Source organism: Epargyreus clarus, unplaced genomic scaffold (genome assembly GCF_041222505.1).
Source record: "Epargyreus clarus isolate Ecla_fem2 unplaced genomic scaffold, WU_Ecla_fem_2.2 ptg000035l, whole genome shotgun sequence".
Classification (NCBI taxonomy): Eukaryota; Metazoa; Arthropoda; class Insecta; order Lepidoptera; family Hesperiidae; genus Epargyreus; species Epargyreus clarus.
Window position 1 is genome coordinate 1,581,606 of NW_027332240.1, and position 19,525 is coordinate 1,601,130.

At 39.0% G+C, this 19,525-nt stretch overlaps 1 protein-coding gene across 2 annotated transcripts; it reads left to right on the forward strand.

Moving 5' to 3' along the window:
* Positions 1 to 5,508: 5,508 nt before the first annotated feature.
* grsm (probable aminopeptidase NPEPL1 granny smith protein) lies at positions 5,509 to 16,973 on the forward strand. Of its 2 annotated transcripts, XM_073092135.1 has the most exons (12): positions 5,509 to 5,659; positions 6,589 to 6,752; positions 7,557 to 7,736; positions 8,611 to 8,775; positions 9,929 to 10,090; positions 10,888 to 11,115; positions 11,688 to 11,833; positions 12,174 to 12,238; positions 12,456 to 12,547; positions 13,622 to 13,798; positions 14,809 to 14,919; positions 16,576 to 16,973. In XM_073092135.1, exons 1-12 carry the CDS (start codon positions 5,599 to 5,601, stop codon positions 16,666 to 16,668), a joined length of 1,644 nt encoding a protein of 547 aa, XP_072948236.1. In that variant the 5' UTR covers positions 5,509 to 5,598; the 3' UTR covers positions 16,669 to 16,973. The 2 variants fall into 2 exon arrangements, with proteins under 2 accessions (XP_072948236.1, XP_072948235.1); XM_073092134.1 differs by lacking the exons at positions 5,509 to 5,659; positions 6,589 to 6,752; positions 7,557 to 7,736; positions 8,611 to 8,775 and adding an exon at positions 9,494 to 9,589 and having other exon boundaries at positions 9,945 to 10,090.
* The last annotated feature ends 2,552 nt before the right edge of the window (positions 16,974 to 19,525 follow it).

The following is a 19,525-nucleotide window of genomic DNA, read 5'->3' on the forward strand; positions in this document are numbered from 1 at the left end:
GATATTTAAATTATATTAACACTTGCACGTTTTAAGCTTAACTAATATTTAATATTATTAGATATTACTCTCTTCCCTGTTACAATTAGATGTAATAATTTGTTCCACTTTTAATTGTCGTTTGCTATGAAATAAAATAAGCTTACCGTCCACATTTTTACAACAAAAATCTCTTATTCATAATAGCTAGTAATATCGCGTAAATATAACAGTTATTTCCTAACAATATATATAACGTAAATAACAGTTATTTATAACGTTACGAAAACTCGTTAGTAGAGAAGTATCGTATAATATAACGACCTTAGTTTCGCTATACGGGTTTCGCTGGTTGTCCTTAATGTTCGTATTATAATATAACGCAGTATTCTAATAGGTCACACGTCTAAACGTTTGTTACGTCACTCGAAATCGACAATAAACATTGTTTTCTTGTATAATAAAGTTATTGTTATGTAATTAATTATTGTGCTATTGTGTATATGACGCGTGGACTACACACTTTGTCGGGCCGTGTAATAATCTTATACGGTAGATTCTAATCGTGTTGTAGAGTGCTACGAAATATTGACTCTACGACCGAATGATATTTCAAGCATTGAGGCAAAAAAAAAACGAAAACATAAGAAATTCTTTATATGTATGATATGTAGTAAATTCAAGTTATAAAAATTTAACAGTACAGAATATGGTACACAATTGATTTAGTTACTTTTAAAAAAAAACTACTTATTTTATGTATAATACATTTTATTTAAGGATGTTTTACTGCAATATTAAACGAAGTTTTAGGCGCTGGATATATAATGAACATGTTTTCTTTATCATTTTATGTTTTACGGTTATAATGCGGCGTAAAGTGTGCAGTCCTTTTAATTATACGTTGTAATGTGATCAATTTATAAATTAATGATAATGTTTAACTTTTTCACTTAGCTTCTCGTGGGCCTATCGCGTTAATATTAGCACTATTGGGTTTCGGGTTATGCGATGATGCGTGATGTTTACGGCCGGTTTTGGATCTGATCAACGTGAAATAACGAACGGTTTAGCTAATATTTATAGCAGTTTTTGTAACTGGTTATCAACGTTTGTTAACTAACGATTAAGCTAATATTTGTAGCTGCGTGCGGATGTCAATAGCGCTGTTATTAACTTAATAATGAATAATAGCAATATTAAAATATGTTATAATGGTTATTGTGCATACTTTAAAATAATGTAACGAATAAAATCTTAGCACATTATTGTACTCATCAAAGGCGACATTCGATTCGATTCAATTGCATTTGAAATACTGAAAACAGCAAAAAAGCAAAAGGAAAATGATATTACATATTCTTATTTTGTTATAACAGTGCATTGGCATCTGTATGCAGTTCGATTTGTCAATGTTTGGTGTATATGATCGTTGATCAGCGTTGGGGAAACCGGCCGCCTATTTATAACTTTGTCCACTATTTTTTTAATATGTTATTTTTATTGCCTCTGTAAAAATCGGGTGAGAAGGGAATTTCTGAAATATGTATTTGATAATTAAGTATACCTAAAATTGTTAATGTGTTAAAAATGTGTGTGTAATTTAATTTATTTAACTACATTAAATGAACTCTATGTTATATGTTTACAGAAAATTATTTTTATTGTGATATTTTAGAGATATTTTAGTAAATTGAAAAATTTACCGGTTTTTACAGACGCAAGCACGTTTGGTTCTTGTGTTTAGCACTTGTTGAATAATTTTAATTAACTGTTCTGTTATTTTCGTAAAAGAAAAATGCTTATATAGCGCCGAACGGTGGTATGCAATACGTGACAGTAATGTAATTATCATAAAAACTAATTTAAAGAGAGAAATTATAATAATACTTTACATGTTAATAATATTAATAATATATTATGTAGATTTATGTTTATGGTGTTTCATGGTGCCTAAGTGTGGTATTGTACACCACCGTTCGCGACTTTGTTTTTTTTTTTTGATAATTTTTGACTTGGCAAACGGTTTTTATGCATAGCATTGAATAGACCTTGTTTTTCGTATATTTTTCCAATGTGATTGTGATTGTATATGTGAGTAGCATGGCTAGGTAGGTACCTATTTTATATGATAGTACAATGATGTGTGATGTATCGTATCTTTGGTTGGAAAGATGAGATATTATGTATATTTAAAGAATTCTTTATATGTTTCATGTAATAGAAATAGCAAATGTATGACACCTTATATTAACTGGACATTATAAACCGCATAGTTATATTCTAATCACGAAACGAAGGTTTCGAGCTCCATTCCGTTTCAAAATGAAAGGACAAAGTTGTATTATACAAATATAATCTGTCATTATATTATAACTGTTATAAATTATAACGGTATATATTAACAACCGTTATCGTTGGTTAGTTAACTGTTAACGTTATGTTTTTCAATGGCAACGAAGGAACAAAAACCACTCAACACCGTGTAACATTATTAATAATGGTGCGGAGTTTAAGATTATCAAACTTTATCAGCGCCGCCACTATTGATCTTCTTTATACCAGTCTAAAGGGTATGGTTACAGCATGATAATACAACCAAATACTCGGTGGCTACTCGTACTCATAATTGTTATCATTTTAAAATCTAACTAAATCATTTGCTATTTCTATCACAAACATTTTCCTATCAAAACAAATTCGTATTTATCACTTAAAATTGTCTTATTGCGAAGTTCCTTTGTTTTTAGATTGTCGTGTGACGTGAAATTAGGGTATAAATGGTCAATTTCGATAGTTCATAGCGCTTATATTTTGTCTTTCCACTGAAGGTTTTTTCGATTTTTTTCTACTTTTCTGCAACAGTTTCTTTGAAGGTTAATATTCGTTTTGTTACGACGAATAAAATTATGTTCACGATTTATTATCTTTCAAAAATATATGAAAAAGTTAAGTTTTTGACGCGTGTGCTAGTGAAAACATGCGCGTCAGAAAGAACTTAATAATATTAAAGGAACATTCATTCATATTTTATTTTTCAATTTCTAGAAAAGCGCCTGTAATTATAGTAGTACTTTGTTAAAAGTTTTTACATCAATTTACGGATAAAATTACTCAAATTAGTCGTAATGAACGATGTTTAACCTTCAAAACTGAGCTTGTTATAAATTATTGTAAATGTTTGGCGATTATGTTCGTAATCACCACGTGGCGCCACTTACAACAAAGGATTTTCCTATTTAATTAAAAATTAATTGTTTCATAATTTCAGATTGAATTTGAAAATTGCTTATCAGGAATTGTAACAGTATTTGAAGCCTAAATTGTAAAAGATGTATAATTAATATGATTTTAGTTAAAATTAGTAAGAACTTATATCGCATTTGAAATCTTGTTGCAAGTAGTGACATCTGGTGGGAAAATAATATATGGTTTGAGCCCGCTGCGGTTTCGTTCTTGTACTTAACATGTTTAAAACTATTTATAAATTATTTATATACACGTAATATTGATATTATTTTACTTTATGAAATGGGTATGGAATTTTGTATAAGTATGTAACGTTTTTTTAAGCTGTGAATTCCAGTTTGTAATTTTAAATTATATTAATAATTTTAATAAAATGCTAACAAATTTATTGTTATGTCCTTGTTTTATTTACGAAGCCCCCGTACCATAGAATGTAATAACACTAAAAATAATCTCAATAAATATTGTGAATTATAGAAAAAACGCAGTTGCTAGATGTCGTTAACGCTTCTTTCTTAAAAGTCAATTTCCATACATGCGCTAATAATCGATTCTCTGAGTATATATTTTTCATCAACTACCTGGCGATGGGCTATATAAAGAGGGTACTCAGAATTTGAGGGTTTTGGCGCCTCTCGTTTCTAGAATGAGAGGTCGCTAGCCGATGGCTGTACGGTCCCCTTGGACGAAGCTTGAACGGAGGTTTATAGTGGGTTGGTTCTCCCTTCAGGAGCCCCACACGCCCCAGGTACCGTCGTCGCGGCCCTGAAGTGCTTGGATACATTTTCTTCTCCCTGCGCAAAGGGTTAGCCCAGTTTTCCACATGTTCGTCTGGGCGCACAAAAAAAAATTAAAGGGACATTTTGCTCGTTAGCGCTGGACTGTATGGACGTTTGGCAAAATCAGTGTAGATCGTTATTATGGTCATGTAAGCCATTTTTGTTTCTAATTTTTCTTTATTGGAGTTTACTCCTTAAGAAACGATTTGAGTTATAAGGCCCGGTACGGAAATTTTATGAGGAGTAAAATCAAGTGTAACACGAAAAGTTGAGGCGTAACGTAGAAAGAGACAAACATATATATCTGTAGGATTGAACGTGTAAAAGAATGAGATGGAATACATTACACAGCGTATCTCATTCTCGGGGTCTCCTCTTTGCGCGATACTTCGTAATCTCACTGTATAGTTCACTACCTCCAGTCTGAGAGTTGAATGTGTGCGTACGTTTGTACGTGTGTGTTGCGCGCTAGATATGGTACAACTATTGATGCGGTGTTTTCACGATTCATAACTCATGTAACTTCCGAAGTTCACGTATCGTATTTCAGTTACCACAAACCTATAATTACAGTATTTAATAATGATATTATAATTCAAAGTGAAAGAAATCAATCATCCTAAAATTGGATTTGTATAAATTGAACACAATTATTATTATTATTATTATTTATATTATTTTGTAACATACTTTATGTAATACGCATTATTGAAGTAATATAAATAATCCGAATAATTACAGATATATGTTTGTTTCTCTTATCATTTTAGCAGATGCATTCATTTACCCTTTTTTTCTATTCGATATATATCATAATTATCGTTCGTAAGGAGTAAACTCCAATCGTGCGTCGTAGCTGACACACACACACTTTTTTTTGTTATTTAATTTTTTGAAGAGTGCACTATTTGGTTTCGTTATTCGTGTCGATTTTACTCAGTTCTTATTTGATCTATTTTTTATTTAAATTGTTATTGTCAATAAATGGATTTTTCTGTTCTTTTTTTATTTTATTTTAATAATTTTCCACTTCTGATGCTAAAAATACATACAATGACCGAAAGGCAAATATAAAACAAAAATTTACAATAACAGTGTAACAAATATACATGTATGATAATTTGATAGTGAATAAATAAGTAAATGAATCGAAAACTAGCATATAAAATCCCATGGAACAGGTAACCAGCAAAAACAACACATTTATGTCTCGTAAAACTTATAGTTATAATGTATCTATAAAACGTACTTTTATTTATCTGTACCCCAATGTATCCATTCGATTTCTGAACGACTGCAACACAAGCAATGATTTGGCAATAAAATAACGGCAGAAACTGCAGAAACTTACGTTGCTTTCTTTCTTTCGTTTATATTTTTTTTATTATAAATTATACCAAAATTACTTGTAAATAGTACATTTTACATTAATATCTTAATAACCATTAAGTTAGGAGGTTATGAGCTAAACTCTAGTAATAAAAGGTGAGTACTTTTGAAATTAGCGCTATGAAATGGGCACAGTAGGTATTTGCTGATTTTCTGTTGTGCTAGCGATTTTACCCATTTAGCGCGTGTTATGTAAGCTATCATGTTAATAACTACAGTTACTAGTAATTTAGTGTCATTGCGACGCCAGTGCATCAATGCAGGTGATCATTGAGTTATTTTTGGGTTTTGTTTTGTCATTGTAACCAATACATAAGGAAGTAGCGTCTTAACTTAACTACGGAGTTGCCGGTCTGTTAGGTTAGTTAACTAACATACGTAGTGATTTAAATCGTGTTTGAGTAGTTTTTGTAAGGTTTTGAACTAAAAAGTATTATTTTAGCATACAAAAATAAATAATGCCCATCCTATAAAAAGTTTAGTGCTTTAAAAACAAATAATATTAATCGTGAACTGACGTTATCAAACAGATGTGTAAACGGTAATCCGATCCTGAATGTCACCCTTGTTTTGTGACACAGAGCAATCACTATCCTTTAAGCCCCAGATAATTGCAATGGCAAATGATGATTCATTACTATCATATATTTGCTTGAACGTTGAATACCTACATTGATTCTTAGGGAAGTGTATTTGAATGGTGTGTTTGTTTGTCATTTGTTTTGTGTAGTGTTAACAAAATAAAAAAGTAACAATTAATGTATAAAAGGGTTAAAATACTTATGAAAAAATAATTAAATAATTCATCCAAATTGCTGTCCGTTGGAAGAGTCCCCAAAACGCTGGCGACATTACCTTGTTGACTAGCTAAGCTAATTCTAATTGTGTGTCGAATATAAATTGTATAAATATGCAATTATAATATCATATACTATTATAGTCATACAAATTGTATGTACTATACCCACAGATAAGTAAAGATTACTCACTCCTAACAAGAAAATGTACCCAGTTTTGAGAATTGAAATAGGTGCGTAAAAAGTTTTGCCCCGTCTCTGTGCTAAAATGTCCCTAAAATATTTGAAGTAATTATTTATTTATTATATAAATTACGCAGTATTAGTTATTTATTCTCTAAAAATGTTTTTATGTGTCAAGAATTACTAGATACTAATTTTAAACCATTTCCCAGTTCGCAGGATGTCGAACGGAGCTGTTACGTTGAAGTTCCAGTATGGGCTGACTGAGTCTGACCCGGAGCAGCAACCAGTGCTGATAGTGGGCCAGGCTGCCCACCTAAATAACCTCTCGTGGCAGGATATCCGGTGCAAGCTTGAACCCAGGGTCACTGAGGAGGTATTTACAACTTACAAAGTGTCAATGTTGAACACATATTGGTATTACTAAATAATAAGAGACAGTTAATTACATGTAGCATGTTTTCAATATGACACAAAACAAGGAAATTATAAAGTCAATAGAGGTCCATGCAATTTTAAATGTGTCTATTTATAGTCAAAAGACTGATAGTAAATAAATTCACAATAAAATTACAGTGTCCATTTTTTTATATAATATAGAAGTAGGAGATAATTGTGCAGTACACCTAGTGCTAAGTGGCTACTGCTGTCCATGGACATCTATAATCAACCCCAGATAAGAAAAGATTTGTACTTGAGGTCAGCCACGGATGCACTGCTAGCCCTGAGGACTGAGCTGCAATGCCTCGATAAATTATGTCTCCTTTACCACTCCCTTAAAATAAGAACATAGCAGCGCTTATCCTTGCTGTTATTAGGCGCTGGAAATACTACACTACTGAAGGTGGTAGAACCCTTTGTGGTTCGACTCCGGCGGCACCACCGCCTCACCTATTTCTACCTAATGACAACAGTGTTAAGCGCTGCTGTGTTCTGGTTGAAGGGTCAAGGGAGACATACTTTTCCGAGGCGTTCCAGATTAGTCGTAGTAGTGGGAATATCTAATCCTATCTGGGGTTGATTACAGATGTCCATTGGCGGCAGTGGCCACTTACCATCAGGTGGACTGTATGCTCGTCTGCTACTCCTATATTATAAAAAAAAGGCGGAAATAGGTGTGGCGGTGGTGCTGCCGGAGTCGAACCGTAGAGGGTTCTACCAATTGTATGATATATTGTAGGTATGGCGCCGCGGGTTAGCGACAGTGGGCGGCGGCGAGAGCTGCGAGCTGTACCCGCGCGGCGTGACGCTGGCCGTGCTGCCGCCGCGCTGCTCGCGACACGCCGCCCCGTCCCGCGTCCACGCGCTATCCAAGATTGTCAGGAACGCTCACAAGGCAGCGTCCGATGAGTGTATAGTGGTGAGTTATTAATTCCTTTTTTCTCTTAAGGTAGATTTTCAGGATAAGGTTCTGTGTAGTTCGTTACATTGGTTAAGTGTACATTTATAGATATGGGTCCCGTACGAAAAAAACATACAAAAACAATATTCTTATCAATTATGTGTTTGTCTGCCAATTTGTTAACTTATGAACATAGTATGTAGAATACAGGGTAGATTGTTCTTCAATCATCCCAGGAAGTTGGTGTACAAGAGAATGTTTTAATGGCGACCGCATCTGCTAAGCAATCGTCCTAATGTTATCAATGTGATTCCATGACATGTTCGTAATGTTTTAATGTACATTAGATTCCTACCTGAAGTTAACCACAGATTCTTTGCTATCCCTGAGTACTAAGCTGCAATGCCTCGGAAATGTATATCTTTCTTACTGTCGTAAGGAAGACATACATCCTTCAAACCAGAACACAGCAGTGTTTAATACTGCTATCTCATAACATGACCTCGAGGCAGAAATAGATGTGGTGCTAATGTCGTTGGAGTCGAACAACAAGTTTATTTTTTTTTTGTTTATAATATAGGAGTAGTAGATGAGTATACAGTCCACCTGATGGTAAGTGGCTACTGCCACCCATGGACATCTGTAATCAACCCCAGATAGGATTAGATATTCCTACCTCAGGTCTGCTACAAATGCGCCCCTACCCCCTGGAATGCCTCGGAAAAGTCTGTCTCCCTTACCACACCCTTCAAACCGGAACACTGCAGCGCCTAACACTGCTGCTATTAGGTAGAAATAGGTGTGGCGGTGGTGCCGCCGGAGTCGAACCACAAACGGTTCTACTACCTTCAAAAGTTCTACCATTTTGACCATTACATCTGTCCCCCCCCAGTTGGTGTGCAGCAAGCACGACGTGCTCGCGAGCGTGGTGGGCGTGGCGCGCGCGCTGCCGCTGTACAGCGCGCGCTCGGGCGCCGCGCCGCTCGCGCCGCCCGCGCCGCCGCCGCCGCCCGCGCGCGCGCTCGCGCTGCAGATACACCTCGCCGCCGCGCCGGGTGCGTACACACTAGACACACACTACACACACTGTGTACAGCGCGCGCTCGGGCGCCGCGCCGCTCGCGCCGCCCGCGCCGCCGCCGCCGCCCGCGCGCGCGCTCGCGCTGCAGATACACCTCGCCGCCGCGCCGGGTGCGTACACACTAGACACACACTACACACACTGTGTACAGCGCGCGCTCGGGCGCCGCGCCGCTCGCGCCGCCCGCGCCGCCGCCGCCGCCCGCGCGCGCGCTCGCGCTGCAGATACACCTCGCCGCCGCGCCGGGTGCGTACACACTAGACACACACTACACACATTGTGTACAGCGCGCGCTCGGGCGCCGCGCCGCTCGCGCCGCCCGCGCCGCCGCCGCCGCCCGCGCGCGCGCTCGCGCTGCAGATACACCTCGCCGCCGCGCCGGGTGCGTACACACTAGACACACACTACACACACTGTGTACAGCGCGCGCTCGGGCGCCGCGCCGCTCGCGCCGCCCGCGCCGCCGCCGCCGCCCGCGCGCGCGCTCGCGCTGCAGATACACCTCGCCGCCGCGCCGGGTGCGTACACACTAGACACACACTACACACACTGTGTACAGCGCGCGCTCGGGCGCCGCGCCGCTCGCGCCGCCCGCGCCGCCGCCGCCGCCCGCGCGCGCGCTCGCGCTGCAGATACACCTCGCCGCCGCGCCGGGTGCGTACACACTAGACACACACTACACACACTGTGTACAGCGCGCGCTCGGGCGCCGCGCCGCTCGCGCCGCCCGCGCCGCCGCCGCCGCCCGCGCGCGCGCTCGCGCTGCAGATACACCTCGCCGCCGCGCCGGGTGCGTACACACTAGACACACACTACACACATTGTGTACAGCGCGCGCTCGGGCGCCGCGCCGCACTTCTAGTCCGCTCTGAAAGAGGGAGTCGCGTCGCGAGAGCAAATAGTAGATATTAGCAGGACGAAGACAGCAGCGCCCTCCACTGCCAGCACCTACTGTGCTTAGCACTGTTGTTAAAAAAAAAGAAATTGGTGTGGCGCTGGTGCCGTTCAAGTCGAACCACAAGGGTTCTACCACCTTCATATTATCTCATATACAACATTATGCATTACACTATAGCACTATAACATTAAATCAACAGCAACATAATACCAGAACAGCATTATAAAATAGAACCATTCCTCTGCAGACGAGCAAGGCGACTACCCGCCACACAACAACACGCTGTCGACGGAGGAGCTGGCCACGCTGCGCGACGTGGCGGAGGCCGCGCGCCTCGCCGCCAAGATCACCGACATGCCCGCCAACCTCATGGACGTCGACGCTTTCATTGAGGTGAGTGTGTACAGGTGTTAGCACTGTCCCGGGACTAGAATAGGGCTACGGTATCCCCTGCCTGTCGTAAGAGGCGACTAAAAGGGGCTTCCAGCAACCCCGGGAAGGATGGCGGTGTATAGCAAGATACCGTTGTAAACATCAGGTGTGCAGGAGAACTGTAAACTGCTCCCCCCCAGAGTAAAACCCAATGAGGGCATCGCGCTCGGAGGACTCCGGTTGTGTTCCATCGCAGGCCCCGGAGGTCCGGAGTTGTGTGTGATATGGAACTTGAAAATAAAAACAAACTAGGCGTAGGATAGATAGATTAACCTATCATTAACAATACTAGCGTAATACTCATGCAAAACAACCTTTGAGCCCCTAATTAGGTGTATTTTCATTTTCCTAAGTGTATATAATAATCCAACTAATTGGACCCATTCCCCGAAAAGAATTATTTTGTAAGTACAGGAAAGTAGAACATGAGGGTTTCGCTTCACCGTGGCCGGATAACAAACAACGTGCTTAAGAAGGTTAATCTACCACGAGTACTTGTCAACGATTTCTCCTCGCCACCGTATTTCGCCGCAACCACGATCCATGCAACTGGCCCAAAATATTGGCAACAAAGAAATTAAAAAATGTAAAATGTCTATTTATTACGATTCAATAAATAGAGCCCTGTGAGAGACAGACAGGGGAGGCTTAGGGATAGGGTTCCGTTTTTACCCTTTTAGTACAGAACCTTAAAACCGCATATCGTGAGTAACCGTTATGTACCAAAATTATAACTTTTGTACTCTTTTTTTTCACAGGAAGCGTGCAAAGTAGCGAAAGAACTGGACATAGCGGAGCCAACGATAATCCGCGGTGAGGAGTTGAAGGAGCGCGGCATGGGCGGCATCTACGGCGTGGGTAAAGCTGCTGCCAGACCCCCCGCCCTGGTCGCGTTGTCGTACTCCGCCCCGGGGGCCACCGAGACCGTGGCGTGGGTCGGCAAGGGCATCGTGTACGATACCGGCGGGCTGAGCATCAAGGCTAGGGTGAGTTGTTAGAAATTAGTTATCACTTGCTTTAACGGTGAAGGAAATTATTGTGCATAAACCTGAGAGATCTTGAAAAAAAAAATTCAGACAGATTTTTGAAGTCTACCATTATGCACTTAACCAGCACAGAGGACTATGGCCTTCTCACTTTGAGAGGAGACAGGTGCGAAACAGTGGGACATGGTAACAATAATGGGTTGACAACGAGTAATCCAAATAGAAGGATTACCTGATTTAAACAGATTTTAAATAATTATGACCAGTATATTAAATTTAAATTTGTTATACTTTAATAGCAGGGTGTTTTAAATTGTCACTAACCTAAAATTTATACATGTTTTTACAAAATATACCTACGTTACCAAGAAATATAAATTATTAATTTTTGTTTTGAAGTGAAAATTTACGTGCCATGAGTCAAAAAACATGTTTGTTAAGGAAATAGTTACGGTAGAGCGTAGAGCGTTACGGAAACGAAATAGTAAATATTGATACTACCACTGCAGATCAGGGAAGGCACTTACCACTTTTTATATTTGTAAAATAAAATACATTATTATTATTTCTAGTCGTCCATGGTTGGCATGAAGGGCGACTGCGGCGGCGCTGCCGCGGTGCTGGCGGCGTTCTCCGCTATCGTGAAAGCCAAGCCAACTATAAACCTCCACGCTGTGTTGTGTCTAGCTGAGAACGCTGTGGGACCTAATTCTACTAGGTGAGGCACCATTTTATGTTTCGAAAAGTTAAGGTTGAATTTAATGTATATATAATAATATAGGAGTAGCAGATGAGCATGCAGTCCACATGATGGCAAGTGGCTTCTAAGACTAGATTGTACCACTCCTGTTACTATTGAGAACTAAGCTGGTATGGCTCGAAAAGCATGACTCCCTTACCACAACCTTAAAATCAAACCTAAACAGAAATATGTACCAAAGGTGTACTTATGGTGCCAAAACAGAAAATAATTACCATTTCTAAATCTAATTAATTCTGTAGTTTCAAACCAAAGTATAATTTGATCATATATTCACATATATTTGAATTGCTTTCAGACCTGATGACATACATCAACTATATTCTGGCCGTACCGTGGAAATCAACAACACTGATGCTGAAGGTAAAATTGATTGTTTCAGTCATTTTTACATTGGGTAGTACTCAAGGAAATTTATTTAGAACACCTCATTTAAGCGTTTTTTTATATCCCCAGCTAACCTCATACAACAGTAGATAACTCTGTAGTTATAGAGCAATACAGTAATACAAGAAAATGTTCTTGCCCATTTTAAAATAATAATTGATTTAGGATTTAAATTAATTATTATTGATTGCAGGACGCTTGGTGCTCAGCGACGGCGTGGTCTACGCTTACAGAGATCTGAAAGCTGACACCATTGTGGACATGGCCACATTGACCGGAGCACAGGTTTGTGTTTGGTTTCACTCAATATACAACAACACATCCATGCTAAAGTTGATGGCAGGTTTTGTCAATTACAGGTGTATTAATTTATGTACAAAAATACCCTCATTCTCATTCTATCTCATGTTATGTCGGCTGTTTTGTATGGTGTACGACGTTCTGTCGCGACGCTAGGGTGCTATATCGCTGAGCGTTGTATTTTTTCACATTTGCGTACTAGCGTTTCGCGTAATTTGCAAAAACAAGTGAAAAAGTACGCGTATATGCACACGTGTACGCGCTCTGTGTGAGTTTAATACTAATTCTGTCAGGATTTACTTATACCGCTATACGCCGTGCGACCTAGGGCTTTGTCTCTGTAGTACCGGGACCAGAGTAGGGCTACGGTATCCCCTGCCTGTCGTAAGAGGCGACTAAAAGGGGGCTTGCGGGGTAGTGGAAGTGGCAAGGGTGGGAGCTCGAACCGCCCGGCCAGCGACTCCGGGAAGGACGGTGGCATGTGTGGTCGAATTCCGTCGTACACACCAGAGGATGTGGCGAGCTTATGCTCACCTGGGAGGAGCCCGATTGGGCAATGCGCTTAGAGGACTCCGGTAGTGTTCCCTGGAGATCGCAGATTCCTCAACGCAACGCCAAAGATGGCCGGGGGGTTTTATTGCGGTAAGAATCTCACATAACCCTGTGTCGCTCCCATAGCCTAGGGCAAAAAAAGGCCTAAGCATAAAATGAAAGAGTCGCCTGTATTTTAACGGTTCAATGGCGGATGGTTACTAAATTATTGCTCGCGTCCGTCTTTACCCGCCAAGTGAATGTGGAGTGAGGCGCATGTGAAGAGGCGAACACGCTGTGTCGCGCGCGAATTATGCTTTCTGTGTGGCCGGCCCTTAAAAGTATACCCTTATAAGTGTACCTTTCTTTTGTATATTTATGGTATGATGATGGTATTATTTCTCAAACCCCCCAAGTTAGCTTTAAAATTATGATAGTTATTGTAGACTGTTATATCTTTAGGTTACGGTGCAGGGCATGTACCACGCATTTCAAAAGTATGGTAGTGAATTTTGACCGTTGTAACAGGGCACGGCGACGGGCAAGTACCACGCGGCGGTGGTGTCGAACAACGAGCGGCTGGAGCGGCGCTGCGTGGCGGCCGGCCGCGTGTCCGGCGACCTGGCGCACGCGCTGCCCTTCGCGCCCGAGCTGCACTTCGCGGAGTTCAGCAGCGTGGTGGCCGACATGAAGAACAGCGTGGCCGTGAGTAGAGTCTGCGCCAAAGTTGTAGTCCGCTCTGAATATGGAAACTAGTCTCGTCGCAACAGCAAATTGTAAATATTAAAAAAAAAAAAAACGTTTTCTTTACTCATAGCCCCACACTAGGATTCCCTGTGTCGTGGGTGCCATGGACACACACATAGACAAATACACAAACACCCAGACCCAGAAACAGAAATCTAAATTCATCATTTAGATATCTGTCTGGCCGGGAATCGAACCCGGGACCCTTTGCGCGTCAGACCGGTATGGTGGCCGCTCCGCCACGCGGGTCGTCGTCGGTCGTCGTATTAGCGGGACGATAGCGCGGGACCCCCAGGCGCCCTCCGTTGCCCGCTCTCACTTACTGTTGCTACGGAATACCTGTGTTCGACCGCATTGTCTCTCTGACTACACCTGTGCGCAAGAACTTCAGAGCAAACTAGAAGTTTACCGCGGACTATACTCCGCACCGCACAGTGTACAGCGCCCGAGCTTCGTGAAGTTCAGCAACGAGGCGATCCTGGCTAAACAGACATAAATGATGAATACAAATTAGCTTTTTGTGTTTGAATGCTTATGTTTTGTGTTTGAAACGTTTTCACTATACTAGGAATCCTAGTGTGGAGCTGTGAATGTAAGAAACGTCTTCTTAATCGACCCTATTATTACTGACGATATTATTTACCAAAATTGAACCATTTTCAATAAGACGACATATTATATAATATTTTTGATATGATGTAGAATTACCTTAGAATTGCCTAGCTCACGAGTGTCATAAAGGATGATTCGACAAAAACTTACGCCCACAAGAGAAAACTTAATTCATTAAATATGTATCTGATTGAGGATCAAACTCTGATGTGAGATCTTGTGGTAAGAAAAAAATTATAAGTTTGTATTTATGTCTCTGTACACCCATACAAAATATACATACATATTTATCTCGTAGTATCGGTATGATAAGCTATATAAAACGTCACTATAATAATAACGTGTGTGTGTTGTAGGACCGCAACAACGCGCAGCCGTCGTGCGCGGGGCTGTTCGTCCTGGCGCACCTGGGCTTCGACTTCCCCGGCCGCTGGCTGCACATCGACATGGCCTCGCCCGCGCACTGCGTCAGTACCCACACACTGTTCTCTGGATTATAAGGGAACGTACCCATACTACGTGACCCATTCAGGGGGGGGGGGGGAGAGTGGTCTTTAAAATGTTACTCTAAATCACAGGATAATAATAAAGCTTCACAAAAATTTGCTGGTCGCGCCGGCTCATGACACAGTTCCCGTTTTTTTTTATTTTTGCTCGTCGCGCCATTTTATGACACGTTTAAAGCATACCTAGTCCCAAATCTACCTAGTACAACCATCTCTAATACTACGTAACGATTTGAGGAGGGGAGGGGTCTTAGCATATACTACGGGTGGTCCCCTTCTGTGACCACCCGTAGTCGGAGGGGTCGAAAAATATTAAAAAATAGGTCACTTAGTATGGGTACGTTCCCTAAGATTGTGTTACAAATTTTATATCACATTATTTAACAATAACATAGGCTATGTAGTCTATAGTCCGATTCATAATTAGATGTCCAAAATGTAAACAAAGGTGTTGACGTATCAAGAAAATATGTTTCAAATGGTAGTTTCTTATTTTTGACAATATTAAATTAATACAACGATAATAAAATAATTATCTAAATAAATTAAAATCAATTCACATTTTCCAATATTTATACTGACTCAATTTCATTTTATACAGTAATAATAATAATAAAAAACAAGATTTATGGTAGAAAATTAAATTGCGATAATGGTAACACAATCGGGATCCAAAACATTTTTGTGCCGCCTTGTGTTTTTAAGTTTCGTAGTTGATATTATTCATTTTCGTGATCGTGGTCGAACTCGAATGTTTTCTAGTTTACATAGCGCGTTTTTTTAAATTGTACGCAAATATTAAGTTTTTATATTTTATTGAGTTTGTGAAAGTTTTCGTTTCTTGTTAATTTGTTAGGGTTTGCAATACCTGTAATCGTATTTTGACAATGACATCTCTTTGTTTACATTTTGGACACCTAATTATGAATCAGAGTATATGTATATACATGAAGCATAATAAAACGAGCTTTCTAAAAGTGAGTGAAATCTATTTTCTGTATACATGGTGTCCCGTAAGTACTACGACAAACTTGGGGAGAACATAGATGAGGGTCAGACCTCTCTGGAGAAAAAAAAAATACCTTAGTAAAAGTGTCACCGTTTTTGCACTATCAATTGTTTTAGATTTTTTGAGAAATTCAGCCCTCTTCATCTTTTTATTATTATATATTTATTTTATTTATATTTTTATTCATTATTACTACCATTTCAGTCCCATATGCAATAGTACATTACAATACGAGGACGAAAAATTTTTTTCTGACAAGTGTGAGTTTGCAGGCCGAGCCGCAGGCGAGGACTGCAATCACACGAGTCAGAAAAACATTTTTCGTCCGCGTGTTGTATAAAATTTTATATTACGGGGTCGGAAATGGGGGTTTTGCGCACGCGAAGCGTGCGTAAAACGTCCATTTACGCACGCCGTGATATAAATATAATTTGTTGTAGTGTCATAGTAAGTCAATAAATGTCTAATCTAATTCATAGAATTTCTGACCTGACTTGTACTACCTTTGTAAATTTCTCATATCTATCTGGTAGTCCTACTACTTTGGCAAGATTAATTACTTTACTGTAGATAAATAAATCCATTAAACATTTATAATTTTTGTGCAGGGTGAACGCGCAACAGGCTATGGTGTGGCCCTGCTCACCGTGCTCTTCGGACACTACACCCAAAGTCACCTGCTGAAGTGGCTGAGCCCTTGAACGACTGATACCCGCCCACTCACACGGACTGTCTCACACCACGACAGCTCATGACAGCAGCACCGTCCAACCAGTGTTCTCGAACCTACCGATTTTTCGGTAATTCTACCGATATTGACCCTGTCCTACCGAAATGCATTGATTTTTCCACGATTTCAGAGGACGCAAATTATACCTATTTTTTTTAACGATTGTTGATACAGAGTGGCGAATTGGAAGAAATTGTGAACAAATTAAAACAGTCCTAATAATTTAGAACTATTTTCGGGTAAAGTCAGTGTATTAAATCGATAGATAATCAAGTATCGGTGAAAAAAACAAGGTCGTCATGACGAAATAATCTGTGAAATAAAGGTATGTCGAGTTTGGCAAAGGGAGATCTCCCGCCGGGCTAGATGATAATGACCGGGGAGCGGCCGTGCTCCAACAGTCTCAGTTCGGAGCTTGTATATATGCAAGATGTTTAGAAAACTTCGATAGCGTGATTCAGCAGCGCCATCTCTTGACGAGTAGCGGGAAAAAAGGTAAAAAATTAATATTGTACTATTGTTGTGTCATATACCGATTTTGGGTACGAATATACCGATTTTAGTGTGCAACTCATAGAGTATTATAATATACATGTTATAGAGTGGCAACTCTACGTATTTTTTGTCCCCCCTAAAGCGCCCCTAGTGGCCTGCCCCAGAACTACTCATGGGTTGTATATACATACCTACCTATACCTATATTCATTATATATATTAATATTAGGTAAACATACGTTGTATCTTTAAAACACGAACTGTAAATGACTGTTCCAAAGATTCACATTGACTTTATACTTTTATCTTTCTGAATTTTGATACAAAAACAGAACTATGTTTACGTAAGAAAAATTCAGAAAGATACAAAAATTAAAGGTAATTTTTGTGACAATGTGAATCTTTGAATCGCGCTCCTTTGCACTTGATGTTAAACATACACTTTACGTGGTTTATAATATGTACAGGTGTCACAACGGGGTTTCCTTGAAGTGTAAAAACAACAGCGCATCTACTATAAATGTTACATTTTGAAAAACTTAGGCACAATACAAACCGTTTGCACGTTGTGAGCACTATATATCATACAGTTTAATTACTTGAGTATGTGTAAAATAAAAGTCAGTTTCAATATTTACAGTTTATTTTTTTACATTTGAAATGCTTAAATTTATCATGGTATAATTGAGCTTTCAATTTTGTCAAATCATAACCACTGTAAGTTTATTTGCCTGATAGGATTCTGTTGATTGATCTACACCAACTGTAAATTATTATGTTGATAGTTTTAGTATCAAAAAATTCTTTTATCTTTCTTTTATGCAAATCACATTTAGTAAAAGGATTTCTCGCTAATAAGTCTGCAAAAGCTATTATTTTGCCTTTTAAATTGGTTTGGCATACGTTTTGTATAAGAAATCCTTCTATAATATTTTGTAATTCGTGGAAGTACTCTACCAATTCATCCGAAGGATAACAAAGCCATTGATTATTAATTGAATATTCTTTAATTTTAATAAAGGCATTACTTTTATTTGCTGAGCTACCAGTTAGATAACTTTTACATGTTTTACATGATTTTGATACATATCGTAGACATCTACTCAGGACCCAGCCACAAACATAATTTCTTTGACCATGGTCTTGTTCATATATTATATTATTATTTAAAATTGAATCATTTAATTCATATCTCTCTTCAATGGGAGCATTAGAAGTAGTTGTAGAAGCACCTTGATTTACAAAAAAATCTAATGATTGTAAAAAATTATTATCGTCTTTTTCACAATTCGATTTTAATGAATGTGACGTAGAAAAATTGTTAAGTAACAGTGATTTATATGCGCCTATAAAATTTACACAATTAGGCGCTGTGTTTCTAACGCCTTAACTTCTAATACTCCCAAAAAAGTTCTCGACTGGATCCTGATTAAAATTCCTGGTTAGCACTGCATTTAAAAGATATTTTTCCGATAAAATTTTATAAAGTACCTCCATGCCTTCTATTGTTTTAATAAAATTGTTTACAGATGGTGTATTTCTTTCAATTAATTGAACCTTATTTTTTATGTGCTTAAATTCCACAAATCTTACTGATTTTAACGTTTTTTTTGCTTTATGCCACAATGCGTGATGTGGTGACTTTTTTTTAACAGCTCCCATATATTTTTTTCCATTAGGGACGTGATAAGTAGATACATTGAATTAATCGAATAAATTATCCAGTAAAAGAAATACTGGAATCAACATTCTGCATTCATTAGCACATTATTACTAACGCGACATTACATTATTACATTTGCATGCATTATTACTAACGCGATTATTTGCTACTTTGTGTTTATCAGCAAAGTGTTTGTCACAAATTCTTTTCCGTCTATAGTAGTCGCAGTCAGCTGGTGTACCCATGTTTCGGGAAACTATTTCAACCCAGGTTCTAAATCTCGTTGCATCATGTATTGGAAATACATGGAGCTTAAGGCCTGAAAATTGTAAATCAAATGTTATCATAGGCATGTACACAAAATAAATAATAACAATTTGTGAAAAGAAAAAAGAAAACAAATTCAAAGCCTAATTAATTGGCAAGAAAGCCATTGTAATTTAACACATATACTGGAGAATTGACTAACTTATCAGGACATCTGAAGTAGGCCAACCAGTAATAAAGAACTATATAACCCATATTCATAAACAACCTTTATGTTTCAAGAGGTGACTTCTTTTAATCACAAAACGTTTTAAGCACATAGTCTGTATAACTGGCTAAGTAGTAAGTTTTAAGTTCTTCTCTAGCTTCTTAATCATAGAATAAACTTTAAATACAAGTAGAT

What these genes read in the sequence shown, in the direction of transcription:
- grsm (XM_073092135.1), top strand. Translation starts at nt 5,599, where the DNA reads ATGTTAATAACTACAGTTACTAGTAATTTAGTGTCATTGCGACGCCAG. An exon ending in CGTCCGATGAGTGTATAGTG is followed by an intron (nt 7,737 to 8,610) that starts GTGAGTTATTAA and finishes GTCCCCCCCCAG; the next exon opens with TTGGTGTGCAGCAAGCACGA. An exon ending in CAACAACACTGATGCTGAAG is followed by an intron (nt 12,239 to 12,455) that starts GTAAAATTGATT and finishes TATTGATTGCAG; the next exon opens with GACGCTTGGTGCTCAGCGAC.